Raw genomic sequence first — 23,171 nt, forward strand, 5'->3', positions numbered from 1 at the left:
AGGATTGCTACATCATACGCTAAGTGTGTATTCAACTGTTTAAGAAACTGCTTACCTGGGGGCACCTGGGAGGTCGGTGAAGTGCCCAACTCTTGTTTTCGGCTCAGGTCAAGATCTCAGGGTCGTGAGATCAAGCTTCCAGTTGGGGCTCACGCTGAGTGTAGAGGCTGCTTCAGATCCTCTCTCCCTGTTCCTCTCCCCGCCCCTCCCCACCCCCATATGCCCACATGTGCCATCTCAACAACAAACTACTTACCTGTTTTCTAAAGTGGATGCATCATCAGGGGCACCTGGGTGGCTCAGTGGGTTAAAGCCTCTCTGCCTTCATGATCCCAGGGTCCTGGGATCGAGCCCCACATTGGGCTCTCTGCTCAGCGTAGAGGCTGCTTCCTCCTCTCTCTTTCTCTGCCTGCCTCTCTGCTTACTTGTGATCTCTATCTGTCAAATAAATAAATAAAGTCTTTAAAAAAAAATAAAGTAGATGCATCAGTTTGCATTCCAACCAGCAGCATATGAGATCTTCACCTTATATTTCAGTTAAAATTTTTTTAGACTTTCTTGTAGGTATGTATGTAACTATCTCATTGTGGCTTTAACTGCATTTCTCTTAACAGCTCATGATGTTGACTGTCTATTCATGTACAGACAGCTTTTTAAATGATGTGTCTGTTCAAAACCGTTTTTCTTTTCCTTTCCTTTTTTTAAAAGATTGATTTATTTATCTTAGAGAAAGAGAGAGAGTGAATGAGTGTGGTAGGGGAGAGGCAGACAGAGATGGAGAGAGAGAATCTCAAGCAGACCCCCACGGAACCTGAAGCCTGACTCAGGGCTCAACCCCACAAGCCTGAGGCCATAGCCTGAGCCAAAATCAAGAGTCAGACACTCAACCAACTGAACCACCCTGGCATGCCCAAATCCAATTTTTAATTCTGGAAAAAATCCTTTCTTTCTCTCAGATAGATGTTTAGCAAATTTCTCCCAGGTGGTAGCTTGTCTCCATTCTGTTTTATCTCTGAAGACCAGAAGTTTTTAATTTTTAAATTTTGATGAACTCACCTATTTTACCTATCTTCCCACCCCCTGTCCTCTCTGGTAACCATCAGTTTGTTCCCTATAATTAAGAGTCTGTTCCTTGATTTGTCTCTTTCTCTCTCTTATTTCCCCTTTGATCATTTTTGTTTGTTTGTTTCTTAAATTTCACATAAGACTGAGACCATATGGTATTTGACTTTCTCTGACTGACTGACTTCACTTACATTACACTCTCTCGCTCCATCCATGTTGTTGCAGATGGCAAAATTTCATTCTTTTTATGGTTGAATAATATTCTGTGTATATGTATGTGTGTGTGTGTATGTATGTGTGTATATATCCTATATAAATACATATATATATATATATGATATATAAATCCTATGACATTCTGGGATTGTAGATAGGATTGTAGATAGGATTCTAGTATATTTTATACATATATATATATATGTATATATATGTATATATATGTATATATACATATATGTATATACATATATATGTACATATATGTATATATGTATATATATATATCACATCTTCTTTATCCATTCATCTGTCAATGGGTTACTTCCATAATTTGGCTATTGTAAATAATGCTGCAATAAGCATAGAGGTATGTGTATTGCTTTGAATTAGTGTTCTTGTATTCTTTGGTTAAATACCCAGCAGTGCAATTACTGGATCATAGAGTAGTTCTATTGATTTTTATGAGGAACCTCCGTACTGTCCTCAGTGGCTGCATCAATTTGTATTCCCACCAACAGTGCACAAGGTTCCCATTGCTCCATATCCTTACTAAAATGTGTTGTTTGTGTTTTTATTTTATTTTATTTTGTTTTTATCTTAGCCATTCTGACAGAGGTCTCATTGTGGTTTTGATTTGCATTTCCCTGATAATGAGTGATGAGCATCTTTTCATGTGTCTGTCCGCCATCTGTAGGTCTTTTTCTAAGATTTTATTTATTTATTTATTTGACAGAGAGAGAGATCACAAGTAGGCAGAGAGGCAGGTGGGGGTGGGGGGAAGCAGGCTCCCTGCTGAGCAGAGAGCCCGATGCGGGGCTCCATCCCAGGACCCTGAGATCATGACCTGAGCTGAAGGCAGAGACTTAACCCACTGAGCCACCCAGGCGCTCCTAATTCAGGCATTCTTAATTTGGGATTTGTGAATGGTTTTCATGAATGTCCTAGGATTATATTCAGTATTAAATGTAATTGTATTTTTTCAAAGATTTTATTTATCTGTTTGACAGAGAAAGAGATCACAAGTAGGCAGAGAAGCAGGCAGAGAGGGGGAGAAGCAGGCTTCCCGCCAAGCAGAGAGCCTGATGTGGGGCTTGATCCCCAGGACCCTGAGATCATGACCTGAGCCAAAGGCAGAGGCTTAACCCACTGAGCTACCCAGGCACTCCAGGTCTTCTTTTTTAAAGATTTTATTTATTTATTTGAGAGAGAGAGCACAAGCAGAGGGAGGGGCAAAGGGAGAGGGAGAAACAGACTCCCTGCTAATCAGGGAGCCCCACATGGGACTCAATCCCAGGACCCTGGGATCATGCTCTGAGCTGACGGTGGACGACTAACCAACTGAAACACCCAGGCACCCTTGTGTGTCTTCTTAGGAGAAATGTCTCTTCATGTCTTCTGCCCATTTTAAACTGGATTATTTGGGGGGTTTTTTGGTGTTGAGTTGTATAAGTTCTTTATACATTTGGAAACTAAACCTTTATTGAATATGTCACTTGCAAATATCTTCTCGGATTCAGTAGGTTGTCTTTTAGTTTTTTGGTTGTTTTCTTTACTATGAGGAAGCTTTTTATTTTGGTGTAGTCCCAATAGTTACTTTTGCTTTTGTTTCCCTTGCCTCAGGAGACATATTTAGAAAAATGTTGCTAAGGCCAATGTCAGAGAAATTACTGCTTGTGTTCTCTTCTAGGATTTTTATGGTTTCAGATCTCACATTTAGTTCCTTAATCCATTTTGAGTATATGGTGTAAGAAAGTGGTCCAGTTTCATTCTTTTGCACGTTGCTGTCCGGTTTTCCCAACAAAACATTTATCGAAGAAACTGTCTTTCCCATTGCATATTCTTGCCTCCTTTGTCAAAGATTAATTTACCATATAATTTTGAGTTTGCTTCTGGGCTTCCATTCTGTTCCATTGATCTATGTGTCTGTTTTTGTGCCAGTACCATACTGTTTTGATTACTAGAGCTATGTAATATAACTTAAAATGTGGAATTGTGATACCTTCAATTTGGTTTTTCTTTTTTGCTTTGGCTATTCCGGGGGTCTTTTGTGGTTCTACACAAATTTTATAATTGTTCTAGTTCTGTGAAAAATGCTGTTGGAATTTTGATAGGGATTAAATTAAATCTGTAGATTGCTTTGGGTAGTAACCATAGATAAGTTTTCATAACCATAAATTTTCGTAACAAAAAAGTAGTTATGAAAAATTAGTTTGCATTTTCTAGAATGTTATCTAAATGGAATAATGTGGCAAATACTCTTTTCTAACTGGCTTCTGTAATTCACCATGATTATTTTGATTCATTCATGTTGTTATGTATATCAGTAATTCATTTTTATTGCTGAATAGTATTCCATTATATGGGCATGCCACAATTTATCTGCTCACCATTGATGGACATTTGAGTTGTTCCAATTTTTGGCTATTAAAAATAAAGCTTCTATGATTATGCATGTATAAGTCTTTGTATGGATACATACTTTTATTTCTCTTGGGGCAAATACCTGGAAGTAGAATGGCTGGTTCATATGGTAAGTGGGTGTTTAGGTTTTTAAAAAAATATTTTCCACAGTGGTTGTACCATTTTACATTCCTACCAACAGTATATAAGGGCTCCATTTTCTTCACATTTTTTGCTAATACTTGCTATAGTAAGTGTTTTTAATTTTAGACAGTTTAATAGGTATTTAGTGGCTTTTGTTTGTGTGTGGCTTTTATTTGCATTTCCTTTATGATTAATGATGTCAGATATCTTTTCATAAGCTTATTTGCCTTTCAGCTATATGATTGAATTATTGAATTTTGAGAGTTCTTTATATGGTCTGGAAACAAGTCCTTTATCAAATAAATTTACTATGTAATTTACTATGTATTTTCTCCCATTTTGTGGATTATTTTTTGTTCTCTTAAGAGTGTGCTTTGCAAGGTAGAAATTCTTAATTTTTATGGGGTCCAGTTTAATCCATTTTTTTTCTTTTGTGGGCTATGCTTATGGTGTCATATCTAAGAAATCCTGCCCAACTGAAAGTCATAAAGATTTTTCTCCTGTATTTTCTTTTAGACATTTTATAGTTTTAGATTTTACATTTCAATCTTTGAACCAATTTGAGTTCATTTCTGTATGAAATGAACTATGGTTACTACCCAAAGCAATCTACAGATTTAATTTAATGGTTTGGATTGATGTTTGCTTTTTTGCCTATGGATATCCAATTGTTCTAGCACCATTTGTTGGAAAGACTATCCTTTCTCCACTCAACTGCCTTGGAACCTGAAAATAAATTGTCTGTATCTCTCCTTCTGGACTTTCCATTCTGTGTCTTTGATCTGTTTGTCTAAATTTACACTAATATCACAAAGCCTTGAACGTGTATCTTCATAAGTCTTATAATCAGGTAACATTAGTCCTCCAACTTTGTTCTTCTTTTTCAAAGCTGTTTTGGCTATTCTAAGAGTTTTACATTTCTATATGATTTTAAGAATTAGCTTGCCAAATTTTACAGAAAATTCTGCTGGGATTTTGATCTGTAGACAAATTTGGGGAGAAGTGATATCTTAACAATACTGAATCTTCTGATTCATGAACCCTTTATAGCTCTTCATTTATTTAGATCTTCTTTAATTTTTCCCAGGAATATTTTATAGTTTTCAGTGTGTAAACCTTTTACATCTTCCCCAATTTATTCTAAGTATTTTATACTTTTGGTGTTAATAAAAGTAATATTTCTTAAAATATCAACTTCTAATTGTTGATTGCTAGGTATTAGAGATAAATTAATTTTTATATATTGATCTTTTATCCTGAAAACCTGATAAACTCACTTATTAGTTCTAGTAAACTATAGATTCCATCAGGTTTTCCACATAGATAATCATTTTATCTGCAAGTATAGTTTTGCTTCTTCCTTTCCATTTTAAATATATTTCTTTTTCTTGCTGTATTGCACTGACTGGAACCTTCAATGCAATGTCAAAGAGAAGTAATGAGAGAAGACATCCTTGCCTTTGTCGTGATCTTGAAGAGAAAGCACTTGTCTTTCGCCATTCAATATGATGATTTAGGTTGTTTTGTAGAAGTCTTTTATCAAGATGAAGAAGTTTCCTTCCATTCCTAGTTTGCCAAATGTATTTTTTTTAATTGGTAATCAGGAATGGGTATTAGATTTTTCAGATACTTTTTTCCACCCATTACAATGATTGTATGATATTTTTTAGTTGAAGTTGGGTAAATTACATTGATTTCCAAATATTAAACTAATCTTGCAATCCTGAGATAAACCCCACTTTGTCATGATATAACATCTTTTCATATATTGTTGGATTTGATATAATAAAATTTTGTTTAGAGTTTTGTTATCTGTGTTCATGAGGGATAATTGGTCTGTTTTTTTTTTCTTGTAATGTCTTTGTCTAGTTTTGATAAGGCAAAAGTTGGCCTTAAAAATGAGTTGAGAAGTAGCCCCTTCTCTTCAGTTCTCTGATAGAGTTTGTGTAGAATTGGCATTATTTCTTCCTTAAATGTTTGGTAGAATTCACCAGTGAAGCCACGTGGGTTTGAAGCATTCTTTGTAAGAAGGTTGTAAACTACACACTCTATTTCTTTAAGTTACCATTTTACTTTAAGTAACTTAAAGTTATCTTTAAGTTGCTATTTAAGTTACATATTTATTTTTGAGTAGTTCATGTCTTTTAAGAAATCTGTCCATTTCATCTTGAACTTATTGACATAAATTATTTTATAATATTCCTTTATTCTTTTAACATATGTAAAATTCATACTGATGTCACCCCTGTCATTTTTTTTTAAGATTTTATTTATTTGACAGATGGAAATCACAAGTAGGCAGAGAGAGAGGAGGAAGCAGGCTCCCTGCTGAGCAGAGAGCCTGATGCGGGCTGATCCCAGGACCCTGGGATCACGACCCAAGCCAAAGGCAGAAGCTTTAACCCACTGAGCCACCCAGGCACCTGACCCCTGTCATTTCTGATATTGATAATTTGTGTCTTCTCTTATCTAGGTCAATATGGCTAGAGGTTTATCAATTTTATTTGCCTTCTCTAAAAACTGTCTTTTCATTTCACTGACTTCTCTATTTTCCTGTTTTCCATTTTCTGCATTTCTGCCTTGATTGTTATTATGCTATTCCTTCTCCTTACTCAGTGATTAATTTTCTTTTCTTTTTCTACTTTCTTAAAAGTGGATGCTAGGGAAGCTGAACTGTGTTAGCAACATCCCATATGTTGATATGTTTTTTCAGTTTTAGTCAATACAAAATAGTTCTTAATCTCCCTTTTGATCTCTTTGATGCACAGGGTTACTTAGAAAATAATTAACTGGAAAAAAGTATCTGAAAAATCTAATACCCATTCCTGATTACCAATTACAAAAAAATACACTCGGCAAACTAGGAATGGAATGAAACTTCTTGATAAAAGACTTCTACAAATTGTTTAGTTTCCAAATATTTGGAGATTTTTCAAATCTGTTAATTTCTAATTTAATTCCATTGTGGTCACAGAACATATGTTGAATGACTGAAATCTTAAATTTACTGAGGCTTGTTTTTTAGCCATGAATTCTGGTAATAGATGAGATATAGGTCTATTTTGGTAAATATTATGTGTCTACTTGAAAAAAAATATATGTTTTCTGATTTTGGGTGGAGTGTTCTATAAATGTCAATTAGGTCAAGTAGGTTGATAGTGTTGTTCAAGTCTGCTATATCTTTATTGATTTTTAAATATATTTTTTTCTATCAATCGTTGAGAGAGGGATATTGAACTCTCCAACTATAATTGTGTATTTATTTGTTTCTCTTTGCCATTCTCCTTGATATATTTTGAAGTTCTCTTATCAGATGGATAAATTTTTAGGTTATTTCTTTTTTTATTAGTTGACATTTCTATCATGATGGAATAATCTCCTTTATCCTTGGTAATATTCTTTGCTGAAATTGAGTTTGTTTTATGATAATATAGCCACTCACGTTTTCTATTGATTCATGTTAGCATAGCATAATTTTTTCCATACTTATAACCCATTTATATCTTTCTATTGAAGATGATTCTTGAAGATAGCATATGGTTGGTTTGTGCTTTTTTATCTAGTGTGACAATTTTTTAATTAGGGTGATTATACCATTTATATTTAATGTAATTATTTTTATGATTACATTTAAAGCTACTGTCTAATATTTTCTCTGTGCCCCATCTGTTCTTTGTTTCATTTTTTTTCTTTTTCTTTCTGCTTTTGGATTGACTGAGTACATTTTATTATTTATTTCTTTGCTAATTTGTTACAACTCTGGTTTTATTTTATTGATTGCTTATTGGTTTGTAGTTTTTATCTTTAACTTATCATAGTCTATCTTCAAATGATATTATATGAATTCATGATTTGTATAAGAACCTTCCAATATATATGATACTTCCATTTCTTCCCTCCTGGGCCTTTGTGCTACTGCTTTCATACATTTTACTTTCCGTTATAAACAGCACACCATATTATTTTTTTGTTTAAACAATAAGTTAACTCTTTTATTCAAGTATAGTTAATATAATATTAGTTTCAGATGTACAACATAGTGATTCAACAACTATATATGTTATGAAATGCTCACAACATTAAGTGTATTACAGTATTATTGACTATATTCCCTACATTGTACTTTTCATCTGGTGACTTATTTATTTTATAATGGGAAGTTTTTATCTCTTAATCCTTTTCACCCATTTTGACTATATCCCCACCCTCTCTGCTTTAGCAACCATGTTTGTTCTCCATATTTATGTGTGTTTCTCTCTTTTTTATTGTCATTGTTTGTTCATTTGGTTTTTTTTAAGATTCTACATATAAATGAAATCATATTATATTTGGATATTTAAATAGTAAGAAAAATCTTACATATTTACCTATGTAGTTACGAGTTCTAATGTTCTTCATTCTTTTGTGTGGATCCACCTTTCCATCTGGTATCATTTTCCTTCCACTTAAAAATATTTTCTTTAGCATATCTACAGTGTAAGTCTACTAGTGATGAATTCTTTCAGCTTTTGTATGTGTCAGGTGGTCTTTTTTTTTTGCTTTTGTTTTTGAAAGATCTGGATATAGAATATTAGCTTGATAGTCAATGGGTCCCCTCTCCTCTCCACTGCTTTAAAGATGTTGCTCTACTGAGTTCCATTATTTCCAACAAGAGATATGTTCTCATTACTATCTTTGTTTCTCTATATGTTGTATGTGGTTTTTTTTTCCCCCCCCTTTGGCTGCTATAAAGATTTTCTCTTTATTGATGGTTTTGAGCAGTTTGATTATGATGTGTCTTCGTGTAATTTTGTCCGTGTTTCTTGTGCTTAGAGTTTACTGACCTTTTTGGATTTGTGGTTTATTGGGTTTACCTGTTTGGAAAATTTTAGGGTATTATTTTTTCAAAATTTCTTATATTTCCTCTCCTTCAGGGACTCTAAGTACACAAATATTAGGCCACTTGAAGGGGTTACATGACTCACTGAGTTAAGTAGAGGCATGGGTTTTTTAGTCTGGGTTTTTTTTAACATGTGAAATACAGTTATAGCTTTTTAAAAAGATTTATTTACTTATTTGAGAGAGAGAAAGCAAGAGTGAGTGGGACAGAGGGAGAGAGAGAGAGACTCTCAAGCAAACTCCATGCTGAGCTAGGAGCTCAATGCGGGGCTTGATCTCATGACCCTGAGATCATGACCTGAGCTGAAACCAAGAGTGGGACACTTAGCCAACAACACCACCCAGGCACCCCAGTTACAACTTTTTAAATGTCTTTGTCTGCTAATTGTAACATCTGTGTAGATTATTGGTTTGTTTTGATTGATTGCGTTCTATCCCCAATACAGAACATATTTCAGACCTTTCAGACTCTTCTTAGAAGTCTATCCTCTTCCTGTGTGCTATCAACCCAAAGCGAGACTTTTGGGTTGGAAGCAGATACTTCTGAACTAAACTACTGATCAGTGTCACCCAGTTCTCATCTCTATCTTACTCTAGGCATACCATACCCCCTTCTATCCTTACCTTTCTATTGGGCACCTCTGTCCTGTCTATTTATTTACAATATTCTAGAGCAGCAGTTGGCCATCTGGTCCCTCCCCAATCATCCAGGCCATATGCCTCAAGAATTCCTTTTTACACAGCCCTGTGATCCCCTTGGCCTGCCTCTTCTACCTACTCAAGTAACTCCTTTACCACTAATTTAATTACCTATGTTTCCATTTATAGGATTTTACCTAGCCGTATGGCCTGCTGTCTCTGTCAATTCAAAAATAATATTGAGGTTGTCTGCAAGACAGTCAAGCTGCATTGTGACAGTGAATGTATGACAAATGCCACACATTGTGGTGAGTCTGAATTGTCTTATGATAAGCTTATAAATTTTTATTTAATTCTTTATTTTTAATTAACAATGATAAAATTTTTAAGTAATGATGTCACTGCATTATTTTTATTCATTCAGAGTCAAATCCCTAAATCTCTCTTTAAAAAAAAAAAAGAGTTATTTATTTGAGAGAGAGAGCATGCAAGTCGAGGAAGGGGCAGAGGGACAGAATCTCAAGCAGACTCCCCGCTGAGTGCAGAGCCCAATGCGGGGCTCAATCCCATAACCCTGAGATCATGACCTGAGCCAAAACCATGAGTCATACACTTGAGACACCCAAGTACCCTCAAATCCCTAAATTCCTAAGAACTATTCCTTTGTTAAAAGTTAGATTCTCAATTACCTCATTAAATAATTACCCCCAAATGCAAACTTGTTCATATAGTGCATCACAGTTTGTAAACTGATATTATATGCATTACATCTCAGGTGCCCTTTGGCCCTTTGTTTTATAGGACAGAAAAAGATATATTTTTGTTTATTTTTACAAGTTATATTATAAGAGTAAAAGTGATGCTGATTTATAAAAAAGTTGTATTCGGAGCCTGAGAGTTTCTGTTCCCTAACCAGAAGCTGCTACCTTCTAATGGAAAGAGAGGGCTCTTCTATTCTTGAACTGCCCAACTCTGAACTTGTTCTGAATCCTAAGCTTTTCTGTCCAAAAACACTCAGGTGTTAAGTATTTTTCTGTATACTATGTTTTATTGGCACTAACTTGATGACTTCCAAAATGTGCTTGTGCACCCGGATGGCTGGAATATGAGTCCCTATCAATGATCTATGGTACATCAGAAATAACACTGCTATTTCTGTAAATACAGTGTTGCTTATTTTTCAAAACAGTTTTTTGGTTTTTTTTTTGTTTTGTTTTGTTTTGTTTTGTTTTTACAAATTCTATTACTCCTTCTCCCTTAGAGTTGGGGAGAAGAGGCATGTTTAATCTCCTTTTACAGGTGAGGAAAACTGTGACCAGAGGTGTTAAGTGCTGTAGCCTAGCACTCAAGTATCTTCTTATTTTGGGCTCTCAGCAAGCCTATTGCTTCTTCTTTCTTGTGACCCTTATTACCTCCTCCTCTGACCCTCACCACCACCACTAAAAATACTTCTATTTCTTCTGGAAAAGAAACCCAGCTGCACAATGCTCTGCAGTATACACAGTGGCACACTTGACCTTCAGGTAGTTGGAAGCTCTGGATGATTCCCTAAGTAAACCTAGAAATCTTAGAAATGAAAGTGAAATAAGCATCTGACTAACGTTTCTTTATCCCTTCTGCATTTTAAGACCTCAAGTATCATTCCCTTAATTTATTAAACATTCCACATTGGCATATCTCTCATACCTGGGAAATTTAACCTACATCCCAGATCCCTGCCCACATTTAAACAAAGAGCCAGAGTAGACATAGTGGGGTTTTTTCTGATTAGAGCTTATGAGTTATATGAACTGCAATATATGGGAGGTGGACCAAGCAAGGAATTGGTGGGTAGCTAGAGAAGGCATATCCAGATGAGGACTTATAACAGGGGGTGCAGTCATGGGCATCTGTGATGGCAGTAAGAACACAAGCACACTGAAGAAAGGAAGGAGGACACCTCATGCTCCCTCTGCATCTGAAGCAGGACAGGATGAGGTATATGAATGCCAGGAGTCACTGTAGATCTGCGCACAGTTTAGCTGAGTGTCTTCCAGCCTTGACTTTTTCTTGAGTACTGGGCAATCGGGCCTTGGGGACCCCAGGAATTATCCCAAATATAGTTATTCACACTATGGAAGTTTCTGAGTAAATAGCCACCTTTTCAAAAAAACATCCTTTTCTCCTTTTGTTGTTGCCAGCCATAGATTAGAGTTTGAGTTTGTCTCCTCTCTAAATGGTACTCAAATATTTGCCGATTCTTAATTTATTTGACTGGGATATAGGACTGTCGACTGACAAAAAGCTGTACTAGCAGTCTTTCATTATCAAAACTAGTCTCTTCTTTGTTGATAGATGAAGAAGTATCTATAAGGAATACAGAAGGCTCATTCATGAAGGTATTAAAAGCCCGGAAGAAGAGCACCAGTACTGAGCTGACTATTGAGCCAGAGAAGGCATCCTCAGACAAAAATAGCGTCAGTCTAGCCTTTATCAATGAGCAGCTAGACTTCAATGATGAAAGTGATGTTATTAGTGCACTGAATTACATATTGCCTTATTTCTCAGAGGGAAATCTAGAAGATGTAGAATCAACATTATTACCATTTATTAAACTTCTGTTTTCAAATGTACAAGATGGAGACAAGCCCACAGGTCCCTTGACAAACAACACAGGGAGCCTATCTCTTAAACCTGGACCCAATAATTCAACTTACAAAAATAAACTGAAGAAACTCTACTTTCTGGAAAATTTGTTAGATGCAGAAATTCAAGAAAAAATTGATGAGGTGAAAAAAAAAGAAAAAATTGCCATGCTTATACATTCCGGTCTTTTCGGTCCCAAATTTAAACGCCAGATCTTTCCAAAGAAATTAGAAACTGCCCAAGCTCAGGAAGAGAGCCTCGCCAAGGCTGAGCATGTAGGGAAAAAGATGCTGAGAGTGAAAAAGGTCATCAAGGGCCCCAAGGGCCTACGGAAAAGATACTTCAAAGAATTGCGCCGTCAGAGAAACCAGAAGAAACAGAATGCCCAGCCATTTGTGGAGAACGTGGCCAAAGAAAGAAGGCTCGGGAGACCATCTACAAGGGAGCTGGAGCAGCTTCACATGGCGCAGAGGCCCAAGAAATTAGTGGGGGACTCCTTCAATACAGAGCCTTCATTCATAAAGGAGCACAAGGCAGCAGTCTCTTCCTTCCTGAAACAATACTCGTTGGGCAGGCCTCCTGCCTCCACTGCTCCAAAATCCCTACCTGAGGTGAAAAACAAATCAAAAGACTTAACCTACACTATTTTTGTTTTAGAGGATGCAAATGCTAGAGTTAAGAATCTGAAGGCTCCCAGACCAGTCTCACATTCCGGAAAGAAGTACATCTTTCATAAACCTCACTCACGTGTGGTCCACAGAGAACCCAAGGCCAAACGGAATCGAAAATTCAAAAAGAAAAGTCCTCTCAGAAATAGACTGATGCTGGCAAAGAGGCCTCCATTCTCTGCAGTCAGGAGCCTCATAAATTCCCCCTCACGGGAGGCTTTTTCATCTTCAGGAGAAATGAGTTCTCAGGAAAATCCTTTTCCGGAATTATTTACTCTTTCAGAACCTCTTAGGGAAAACACTACTGTGGAAAACACTACTACGCAGAATATTTTTGAAGAGACGGTGCCAGAACAAACCCTCCCTGAATTCAGGAACCATGAGAATCTTCCCAGGGCACATTCTGCAGCCACCAGAGACAACTTTATGCCAACTGTTAAACAAACCAATGAAACACAATGGGAATACCACAACATGGGCACCGAATTGCCCCCGAAGTCCACAGAGTTCACTGTGTCGAAGCACTCAGCCACAGGGGATCTATTTGAAATTCAGCTAAACCAGCAGCTACGGTCCCTCATCCCCAACAATGATGTGAGAAGGCTCATTTCTCATGTTATCCGGACTTTGAAAATGGACTGCTCCGAGACCCACGTGCAACTGGCCTGTGCCAAGCTCATCTCCAGAACAGGCCTCCTGATGAAGCTTCTCAGTGAGCAGCAAGAAGTAAAGGTGTCCAAGGCTGAGTGGGATACGGACCAATGGAAAACTGAGAACTATATCAACGAGAGCACAGAAGTCCAGAGTGAACAGAAAGGGCAGGAGTCCAGTGAGGTGAGGAAAACTCCTGAAACATAGGATCTGGACTTTGAGTCAGTTTAGGAAATGCCATGAAATCGCCCAAGCCCGAAGACCAGGGGTGGCCTAGTCTGGGTCTTGTCTTGGCCAGGTAACGTTGGCTGAGACACATGACCTGCCACTTTGCTCCTTTAGTGCCGCTATCCCCAGGGTATATGAGGAGGGGACCTAACATACAAGATAAATAAATTTTTGAAGAAAATGCTGATGATAAGATTACATAACACCTTAGATTTGGTATGTTCCTTAAGAATCTGTAAGGCACTCATCTGAAAGAATGGGGTTTTAGAGTAGCTGAAGAATAGTTAGCTTTCCATCCTGTCTCTTTGTTCTCTAAAAAATAAAAACCTGTTCTTTCTTTCTTTATTTTTTTTTTTTAGCTCACAAAAGAAGTTCCAGGTTATGGCTATAACAACAAACTCATCTTGGCAATATCTGTGACTGTAGTAGTGATGATTTTGATTATAGTTTTCTGTCTCATTGAGGTAAGGACAACCATTAATTCAGATTTCCAGAATATCTTCTATCTTTATAATTGATTCAGAACCCACAAATTGAAAATCAAAGCCACTTTCCCACCTACTACTACTTGATATTCCTCTTCAGTTTGGAGGACTGAAATCTGCTTTGTTCCTTTACTGCCAAGTATATTCCAGGGAATTTTAAAAGAACCCCCCACTGCCTGGAGATCTGTGGATTGTAACCAAGGCAACAAGCCATTAGACTAAGACATTAAGTTTAAGAAGGCCAGAGTTGACATGATAGTAACATTTCTTCAACTCAAAATTATGTCGATTCGATGTACTCACCCGTGAGTCTCAGACTGCCACTGATTTCTTTCCTTGGCTGAAATGATGACAGAGGAAGTCTCTCTGCCCTCCTGGAACCATCAGCCATCCTGGAAGAAAGGACATAACTTACAGATAAAAGTGTCATCTTGTTGATTCATTAGATTCACTTAGCAGCTTTCTCCTCCACTGTGTAAGGTGTTGTGTGAATAGGTTCAGTTCAAACACTGAAGCCCAAATCCTGTAGCAGGCTACCTCAAAGTACGTCAGATTTATAGTCTGTTGCTGGAGCTTGCCTGTTTACCTTTCCTTCAATCCTTTAATGACTTCTTCCTTTTCCCAACAGGCGGGTGCTAACATTTTTTAAAGAATGATTGAACAAGTTGACAGTCTTGACTTATCCCACCAATCCAAACTCATTTACCTCGTTTACCTTTTCTACTGTCCTAGCAGGCCTCCGTCCCAGCCAAAGCCACCCCTCACCACCCCCTAGTCACCCCATGCCCATTCCTGCTTTGGTCTGTGCCTTTGCCCATCTGAAATTCCCTCTTAATTCGCTCTGCCTGTGGAAGTACCATGAGTCTCTCAAAAGTCAACACAAGTTCATCATTCTCCAAAAAGCCTTCCCTGAACTCTCCAGCCCTCCTGGTCCTAGTCCTTCTGTGAGATTTGTCACCATTTCTTAGGGTCCATATTGATGCATTCCCCTCCCCTGAAAACAATAATAAGGTAAACAACTTTTTAAAAGGCAGCTCCCCAAGAGAGAAACACCAAACATCAAAACATGGAGCACAGCAGAGCTATGTAAGCATCAAGTGGCTTCCTGGTTTATCAGACTTAAGTAAAAATGGACTGGATATATGAACTGCTAAAGAGAAACATGTCTGCCTGCAGAAAGGTTGGTCAGTAGTAAAAACATAGAAATGGTGAGGAAGAGCCCACCATGGGCCGTGCCCATCCTAGGCTTCCCCAAGAGTAGACATGGCCCCTCAAGCAGCATATGAGCGTTAAGCCCACTAGTGTGGCTGTGCCTCTTGGGGAGATGGATGGATCTGGCTACTTCAGTCCTTTCTGTCAAACAGTGGATTCAGCTGTTACTTTCCTTCTAATTCTCTTCTCACCAAGTAGCCTTCTAATTGTGTTTCAGTGCGCCATGGAGGCCAGTGTCCCCGGGAGCTAGTTCCCAACCATGTAGACACAGATGCCCTATCTGCGGAACAGATATATTTCCCATTGTCAAGTGATAACCCGGCATTCTGATTTTGATCCATCCTGGGGCACTGATAAAGTGAGATTGCCTCTATAGGAAGAAGTGAGTTTGCTTTTGTTAAGGACAGAGTCTGACTGCTGAGCCCAGGAGTCTAGGAACTGGCATGGGGTCAGCTTACCAAGGTCTCTGGGAAGATATATCACTGGCCATTGTCCAGTATCTGTATCTTCAGGTGGCCTGTGGCTGAAAGCCAAAGCTTTCAGGGAAGTTCTGTAAATTCTTATTGCTGTTTTTAATTTCTATGTAGTTTAGCCTTTTGCTTGTATTTATGTGGTTGCATTATTTCCTCTCCTTATTTTGATGATGCGCTTTTTGAGGACGGAGACCATGCAGTGCTTTTCCTGTAGTAGACAATAATGGCGTTCAAAGGAAGAGAGATGAGGCATTATGTCGACTTCACAATGAGCAATAAGGCAGCCTAATATTTATTTGAAGTAGCATACAGAATCCAGCAATAGACAGACCCATGTGTTCCTAGGACTTTTGAAACGTTACCTTTTAGTATTCAAATCAATGGAAGAAAAGAAGTAAATGGTAATAGAACAACTGCTTGATTATTTAGGAGGAAAATAATAGCAGAGCCTCATTTCTCACCTTAAACATATTTCAGTAAATGTAAAAAAAAAAGAAAAGAACCCATAAAACTGTTAGAGGAAAACAGAAGCAATATTTTTATCATCTTGTGGTGGGAAAGAGCTTTATGATTTGACACCACGAGCAGAAACCTTTGATAGATTTGATCATCTTGTCTGTGACACCATTAGCAAACTTGGCACTGATCTATGCCAAGCATAGGAAGAATTTCCCACACCCGATTTTAATCCCCACAACCCTGTGAGGATGATATTGCCATCCTTCTTTGATACCTAAAAGGGAAATCAGCTTAAGGCCCCAGTGGCAAAACCCAAGGCAGAACCCCATTTCGCCTGACTGCAAAGCCTGTGCTCCGGTTCCACCATTTTGTCTCCTTAAAGATGAAAACACTGACAAATATTTAAAACATTGAAATTCAGTGAAAGCCACTAAAAGGATTAATATATTTCTATAAATCAACAGGAAGACCAACAATCCAGGGGGGAAGGGGGCGAGGACTATGAAGAATGATGGGCAAGGACCATATCTGCCAGTCCTCATGCCTTCTGGGATGTGGGTCTTGTTAATGAGGCCTTTGCAGCCTCTATACTGTTTTCTTCTATACTCTTATAACATTTGTTTTTATTTACATTTTTGAATATGTGTAGAATCTGTTTTGGTTTGGGGGATGGTTGAGGTAAGGGATCTAACTTTTTTCACCCCCTGCATAAAGATCCAGTTAATTTAAAATCTTTTATTGAACGATTCATTCTTTCTTCACTGATCTAAAATACTATTTTTTATCTAGACTCAATCAATCCAGTTTCTTTCCCTGTATCAGTATCACACTATGTACTTAATTCCAGTTGCTTTATAATAACATATTTTGATGTCTGGTAGGGTAAGCTCCTGCTCTTTTCTTCTTTTTCTCTCATTTTGTAGCTAGGCTTGCATATTTTCTCCACCAAATGTCTTCCGACCAGTTTTTGTTGTTGTTGTTGTTGTTGTTGTTGTTTTTAAAAGCTATCTTGGGATTTGAATAGGATTACTTTGAATTTATAGGTTAATTTGAGGAGACCTGACATCTTTGCAATATTCTAGGACGGAGACCATGCAGTGGTATTCATTTCTTCTTAATGTCATTCAGAAGAGTTTTAATATTTTCATCTCATAGGTCTTACCCATTCTTTGCTGTAAGTTTACTCCTAGGTACCTGATGCCTTTTAATGATAGTGTAAATGGGATCATTCTTCCATTCACTGATTAGCTATTTATGGAATGTAGGATCACTATTGTGGTTTGCATGTTGAGCTCTCCATTTTGTATCTAGCCATCTTATTGACTTCTCATACTTAAGTAAAATTTTAGTCGATTCTCTTGGGCCACTTGGGTTGTTCATAATTTCATAGGTAAATATGTTTTGTTTCTTCCTAATACTTCATTTTTCCTACTGCATTGATTAGGACCTCCTCAACAATGATGAATAGTAGCCAGAATAATGGGCATCCCACTCTTGTTCTTGACTGTAAAACAATGCTGCTGCTTAGGTTTCTGGTAGATACTTTTCTTTTCCTTCTTCTTAGAATTTGTATTAGGAATTATCTGTTGAATGTCATCTAAAACCACCAATAAAATGTATTGCCAGCTGCACACAAGATCCCAAGTTAGGTATTGTGGAAGAGCAGAGGACTATTAAGCAAACAGAATTCCGGTCCTCAAAAAAGTTATCCTCTCATTGGCTAGATAAGACCTAAAATACAAAGGAATGAAAAAGATCTGGATGCAGTGGTCATCGAGATGGGTAACTGTGATCATGTTTTCTTCCAAAACAGATTTATTCTCATAGAACAGCATCAGAGGAAGGTAAAGAAGGAAACTCAAGGTAAATAATAGTCTGGCAGTTGTTAAAGTAGAAATTTAGAACTAGATTTTAGAACTCCTCTCTATTTCAGTTCCCTTATTTTACTCCCAGGACACCACGAAAGGCAGAAAGAACATTTATTTGGCCTAATGCTTTTCCTGGATCCAGCAAAATTAGCTCCCCAGCCAAACCTGAGTTAGGAGGAGACTGGCACAGAGCATCTGCTGGTCACCAGTCTTTTTTTTTTTTTTAAGATTTTATTTATTTTATTTGATAGATAGAGGTCACAAGTAGGCAGAGAGGCAGGCAGAGAGAGAGGGAGGAGGAAGCAGGCTCCCTGCCAAGCAGAGAGCCCGATGCGGGCCTCGATCCCAGGACCCTGAGATCATGACCTGAGCTGAAGGCAGAGGCTTTAACCCACTGAGCCACCCAGGTGCCCTGATCACCAGTCTTTTTAAAAATGAGGGTGGTATGGGGAGGTGCTGGTTCCTGCTGGGAGTGCGCATCAGGCCTTCTCAGAGGCTCCAGGGAAAGGGTAGGGAGGGCCACAAAATCTTGGGCAAAGAGGGCTAGTCTTCAAGGCTGATGGAAGGCAGAATATATGACTCCTTCCTATAAAGTGGCAGGAAAACTTCCCTCTTCCTCCTCCTCCTCCTCCTGGCTTTCAAGTCCCCACTCACCATTCCCTTTGTACAGGCCCCATAGAATTGTAACTGGGAGAGGACTTAGATAATAGTTTGTCTCTTCCTTTTATAATAAGGAAATGGAGAAGAAGCAGGGGAAGGTAAATTGTCCCATGGTCATACTGCTAGTGGAGTGTCAGAAGATGACTCCTTTCCAGCTGGGCACTCCCTCTCTGACTACACTGCCCGTGGGCTGCGAGCTACATTTTATGTCACAACTCAGTACACACATACCGTAGAGACCTGAGCAGTTTCTAAGACAAACTTACCATACGCTCTCATTTTTTCTATACTGTTTGTATTCAAAAAGAATATTTTGTGTTTTAGTGCTGGTTGTGACCTTTAAGCTCATTTCACGACTCATTCATCAGTGACAGCCTACAGTGTGAAAGGCAGTGAGCTAGATAACTTTGCTGGTTGGACTCGGGCATTTTCTTGGTGCAATTCAACTTGCAGGATAAAGCAACTAGGAACATAGAAGCACCTCTCCTTCCTGCTCTCCAGCAAATGATGCCTATGAGACTGAGTGCATTGGGGCCCACTGTAAAATGCTTCTGGAGAGAGTAAGGTGCTTTCTCTGTGCAGTTGCCCAGTTTGTTCACTGCATGAGGGCACTTGGCCAAGGTCCCAGGTGAGCGGGATGAAAATCCTGCCTGCATTCCATGTCGAGCCACATGCAAAGATCTCCCCAGAGACATTGTGGGGCTGTTATGGATAGATGTGGGAAAATTCTGGAAGCCCAACATGCTTGGGATTATTTTCAAGATCCCAGATCTGTAGTGATTTTGCTTCCTGTGATTCTGGATGGAGGTGTCCTAATAAGACCAGAGATACACGTTGTGAGAGTTATGGAATACGGCATGAGTCACTAATTGTGCATATATTTCCTCCAAGGGGCTTCTTTCGGTCTCTGCTGCGGAAGAGATGCTCATCCGAAAATGAGAATCAGGTAAATCTGAGCAGGATAAAGCCCCATGGCTGCAGAGAGCACGGGAAATGCAGAATTAACATCATCCTTTCTGTTTTCTAGGAGGGCTTTTTCTGGAGAAGGCGGCCACTTTGGCTTCGGGACATGTACAGACCTCTCAATGCCACACGCAAGAAAAACATGGCACAGAAGTTACATGACAAGGATTCTTCTGATGAGGATGAGATTTTCAACAAGGAACCAGGGTACCTGATTTACGGTTCTTATATCAAATGAGGAAACTATGGAAAGTTGAACTGTCCCTTTGCAGAGTAAAAGCCTTTGGCATTCTTCTCCTTTTTGCAGAGAGAAAAGTGAAGCCACAGCAGAGAAGACTCAGGCCACAGATTCGACTGCTGAAGAGCTGGGTGAGGAGAGTGAGACCGCCGCAGAGACCGTCACCGAGTGAGCCCAGCCTGCCTCAGGCCGCCTACAGAGTTTATTTTCTGATATTGGCTTCTCAGCATTGCCTGTAAAATACTTATTTTTCTCATATTAAAATGTATAAGTTCATAACCAATTCTAGCCACGTGGTAAGGAATAAAAATGGAACCAGTTAAACATGTATTATTGAGAGAACAGGGACCACAGGTACAAGGAGCAGGACTGAAGCTAGAATCCCTCGTGGGTGCCGGTGTCCTGGAGCCGCGCGGGCAAAGGAGGATGAGTAGTGGTGTCTCTCCCTCATTTCCCTGAGCAAATCAGTCTCTGGAAACTGGAAAACATATCTTCAGGGGGTGTAGACTGGGTAATTAAATCAATGAGCAGTTTATTCTGGTGCTCTCTTCCCTGGCTCACCAAATATCAGTAACTCACAACACACTTGACCTCTTGCCCAGAGAAGATCATCTATTTCTGGCGCCTCCCGTAAGGGCTTTGGCATTGCCAGAATATTTGAATCACTGAGCCTAGCTCCACGGCAGGCCTAAACCCTAACTTCCTTCCCAAGTGCTCAATCTCGTGCACAAAATGTGTGCCCTGTCTTGGCAAATTGAGGGTTCTTCACCCTTCGAAGGGAGTAGATAATTCACATTGGGGTTTTTTTGGTTTGTTTTCTTAAAAAAAAAAAAATCCCAACCCTTGGGTAGCTGGCAGGGAAGGGCTGAGGGCTAGGGTAAAGAAGAACGTGTGAGAGCAGTAATTACCCAAGACTGCCCTCCTCAGGCCTTGATTGCAGAAAACATAGTGTTGGGGCCACTTACCCATTCGCATGTACAGCCCTCATACCGCCCTCGCGTCTCCTGACCCCACTGAGGGACAGATGTGCGCTGCTTGGCTCTCTCCAGCACAGCCCAGCACCAGACCTACCACCACCTTCCTCACCAACACCGATCATAGCTGCATGATTCCAGGGGATAACGCGGTGCAATCTTTGGAAAAGGCAAGAATTCCTCCACTCCTGCGATGCCTGGGTGGTTCGGTCAGTTAAACGGTCAACTCTTGGTTTCAGCTCAGGTCATGATCGATGTCCGTACACGTAACTGGTGCTAATCACTGTGGGGGCTGGCGCTGGTGAACATCGGGGCCTGGGGGACTGCATTGCTAGCTTTCCCGTGACTTTACCAGTTGGTCTCCATAAATCCAAAGCTGCTGCTGTCCCTAAAAAGATTGCTGAGGTCACAGCAGCGCCCCAAAGTCCCCAGCCAGGTGATTAGCGGGGAGCATGGAGTCCCGCGTGCAGCCTGCGCATCTGTCCCTGCAGACGAGGACAGAATGGCTTCCAGCTCCTCATCACTTCCCAGATTTCACACAGGTACGCTGTTAAGTGGCAGAACTCTGCTGTCAAGGGAATCTGTGAAACCTGGTTCGTGGGCTTCCAGCACTTTAAGGGAGGCTAGGGTTCTACTAAGGATGTGGCCCAGAGCTGCTCAAAACTATGTTTGTGTTTGTTCAAGTCTTCACAGGCCAAGCCAGGCTGAATGAAGACGAGGGCTCGGAGGAGGCTGGTTAGCATTTAGAGAAAAAAGAATCCATCGCCCTCTTATGCTCACCAAACTACTGAAGTAGGGCAAAGAGAGCCGGGAGCTGGCGGAAGCCGAGGTTCTCTGGCTTTGTCAGGACTGCAGGTCAGCAGGGATTTGAGGGCGGGAGGGCAAGGCAGGGCAGGGCAGACTGAAGATGACCAGAAGGCTCCGCCAGGTTCTTACCATTGGGAGTCCCAGAGGGTCACACTGGCTGGTGGCCGCCCCCATGGAAGACGGGGCCTCTCGGTCCTGGGGCACACCAGGCATGACCAGCTCTGGTCCTAGTGGGGGTGAGATGTTGCTGAGCCCTGGGGGATGGTGGTAGAGCACCCCTGGGGGTGGAGGTGGGGAGCACCCTCCTTCAAGAAGAGGAGAAGTCCTAGAGGCCTGAAGCGGAAGCGGAACCGTGCTTCAAGGTAAGGCTTTCTGCATTCCAGGGTAGTGCTGGAGAGGGGTCTGCCACCACACCATGGACGGTTCCAGCTTCCAGGGCCAAAGGAAATTGAGACTTCAACCTGTGAACAGCATAAAGACTTCACGTGGATGTGGGCAACACCCCAGAATGGTGAAGCCACCAAACAGGAGCCTGGCTCCCTGACACGTGATCCACCAAACCAGCCCAGACTGCCGTGCTTAACCAGATGATTACACGAGAGAGCAATAAGCTTCTTTTTATCTACCACATGGCTATGTTGGGTCTCTACTGCCTAATGTGAAGGAGCCTAATGAAGGAGTGAGTATGTGTACTGGGTATCCCTCGTCACCACAATGCTAACTGAGAAACCATCCCCAAACCCAGTGGACTGAAACACCAGTTCTTGCAGGATGGCCAGGACAGCTGTACCGGAATGTTCTGCCAGCTGGGCCAGCGCCGCCTCTCACTGCTGGTCTGCAGATCCGCAGGGCTAGCTCTTTGCCACCTGTGTTGGTTCTGGGGCCCAGGCTATAAAGACTACCAGAAGAAACCATAATAAAAGGCCATAATAAGAGACAGAAACTTCATCAGGCCTCTTCAAGCCCAGACCGAGTCCTGGTTTAGAGGTTATGTACCAAGGCCCCGTTCCTCTAGGTGTTCTCCCTAAATGGAGCAGAGGGAAAGACAGCGCATCAGTGTGAAGGCCCCACCGCAGTTCTCTATTAGGGGAGGAACCCTGACAAGGCAAGAATCACATCTCCTTCCTCTCCCCAGGGCCTAGTACCAGACCCTGCTCGTAGTGATGACTCAGGGATCTTACTGGGTGAATGTTAGACCACTTCTTCATTCTCCACATGTGATTTCCTTATGAAATAAACTGACCTCCTACAGGTCAACATATGTGCTGTGAGTTTGCCCCAGAAGCTGCAAAGAGACTATGCCACTGGGAGCTGGGATTTTTACATAAATTTGTCTACACTGAATCCCGTATCCACTGGCTTCCAAAGGAACCTCCAGAAGAAAGGGCCTCTACAAGTTAAACATCAAAACGGGGTAGTGAGGGGCGCCTGGGTAGCTCAGCTGGTTGAGCGACCAGCTCTTGGTTTCTGCTCCAGTCATGATCTCGAGGTCCTGGGATCAGCCTGCGTGGAGCT

At 40.2% G+C, this 23,171-nt stretch overlaps 1 protein-coding gene across 2 annotated transcripts in view; it reads left to right on the plus strand.

Moving 5' to 3' along the window:
- Window positions 1-20,158, plus strand: part of LOC131816376 (titin-like) — a 52,303-nt gene extending 32,145 nt beyond the window's left edge. The window contains exons 8-14 of one of the 2 annotated variants that reach the window (XM_059149058.1): window positions 9,535-9,653; window positions 11,680-13,472; window positions 13,877-13,981; window positions 17,960-18,009; window positions 19,566-19,620; window positions 19,702-19,844; window positions 19,945-20,158. In XM_059149058.1, coding sequence (XP_059005041.1) covers window positions 9,535-9,653; window positions 11,680-13,472; window positions 13,877-13,981; window positions 17,960-18,009; window positions 19,566-19,620; window positions 19,702-19,844; window positions 19,945-20,047 — 2,368 coding nt within the window. In that variant the 3' untranslated portion in view covers window positions 20,048-20,158. Of the gene's footprint in view, window positions 1-9,534; window positions 9,654-11,679; window positions 13,473-13,876; window positions 13,982-17,959; window positions 18,010-19,565; window positions 19,621-19,701; window positions 19,845-19,944 lie in introns of those variants that run through there. The other variant, XM_059149059.1, reaches the window with a different exon arrangement.
- The last annotated feature ends 3,013 nt before the right edge of the window (window positions 20,159-23,171 follow it).

Source organism: Mustela lutreola, chromosome 15 (assembly GCF_030435805.1).
Source record: "Mustela lutreola isolate mMusLut2 chromosome 15, mMusLut2.pri, whole genome shotgun sequence".
NCBI classification, from domain to species: Eukaryota; Metazoa; Chordata; class Mammalia; order Carnivora; family Mustelidae; genus Mustela; species Mustela lutreola.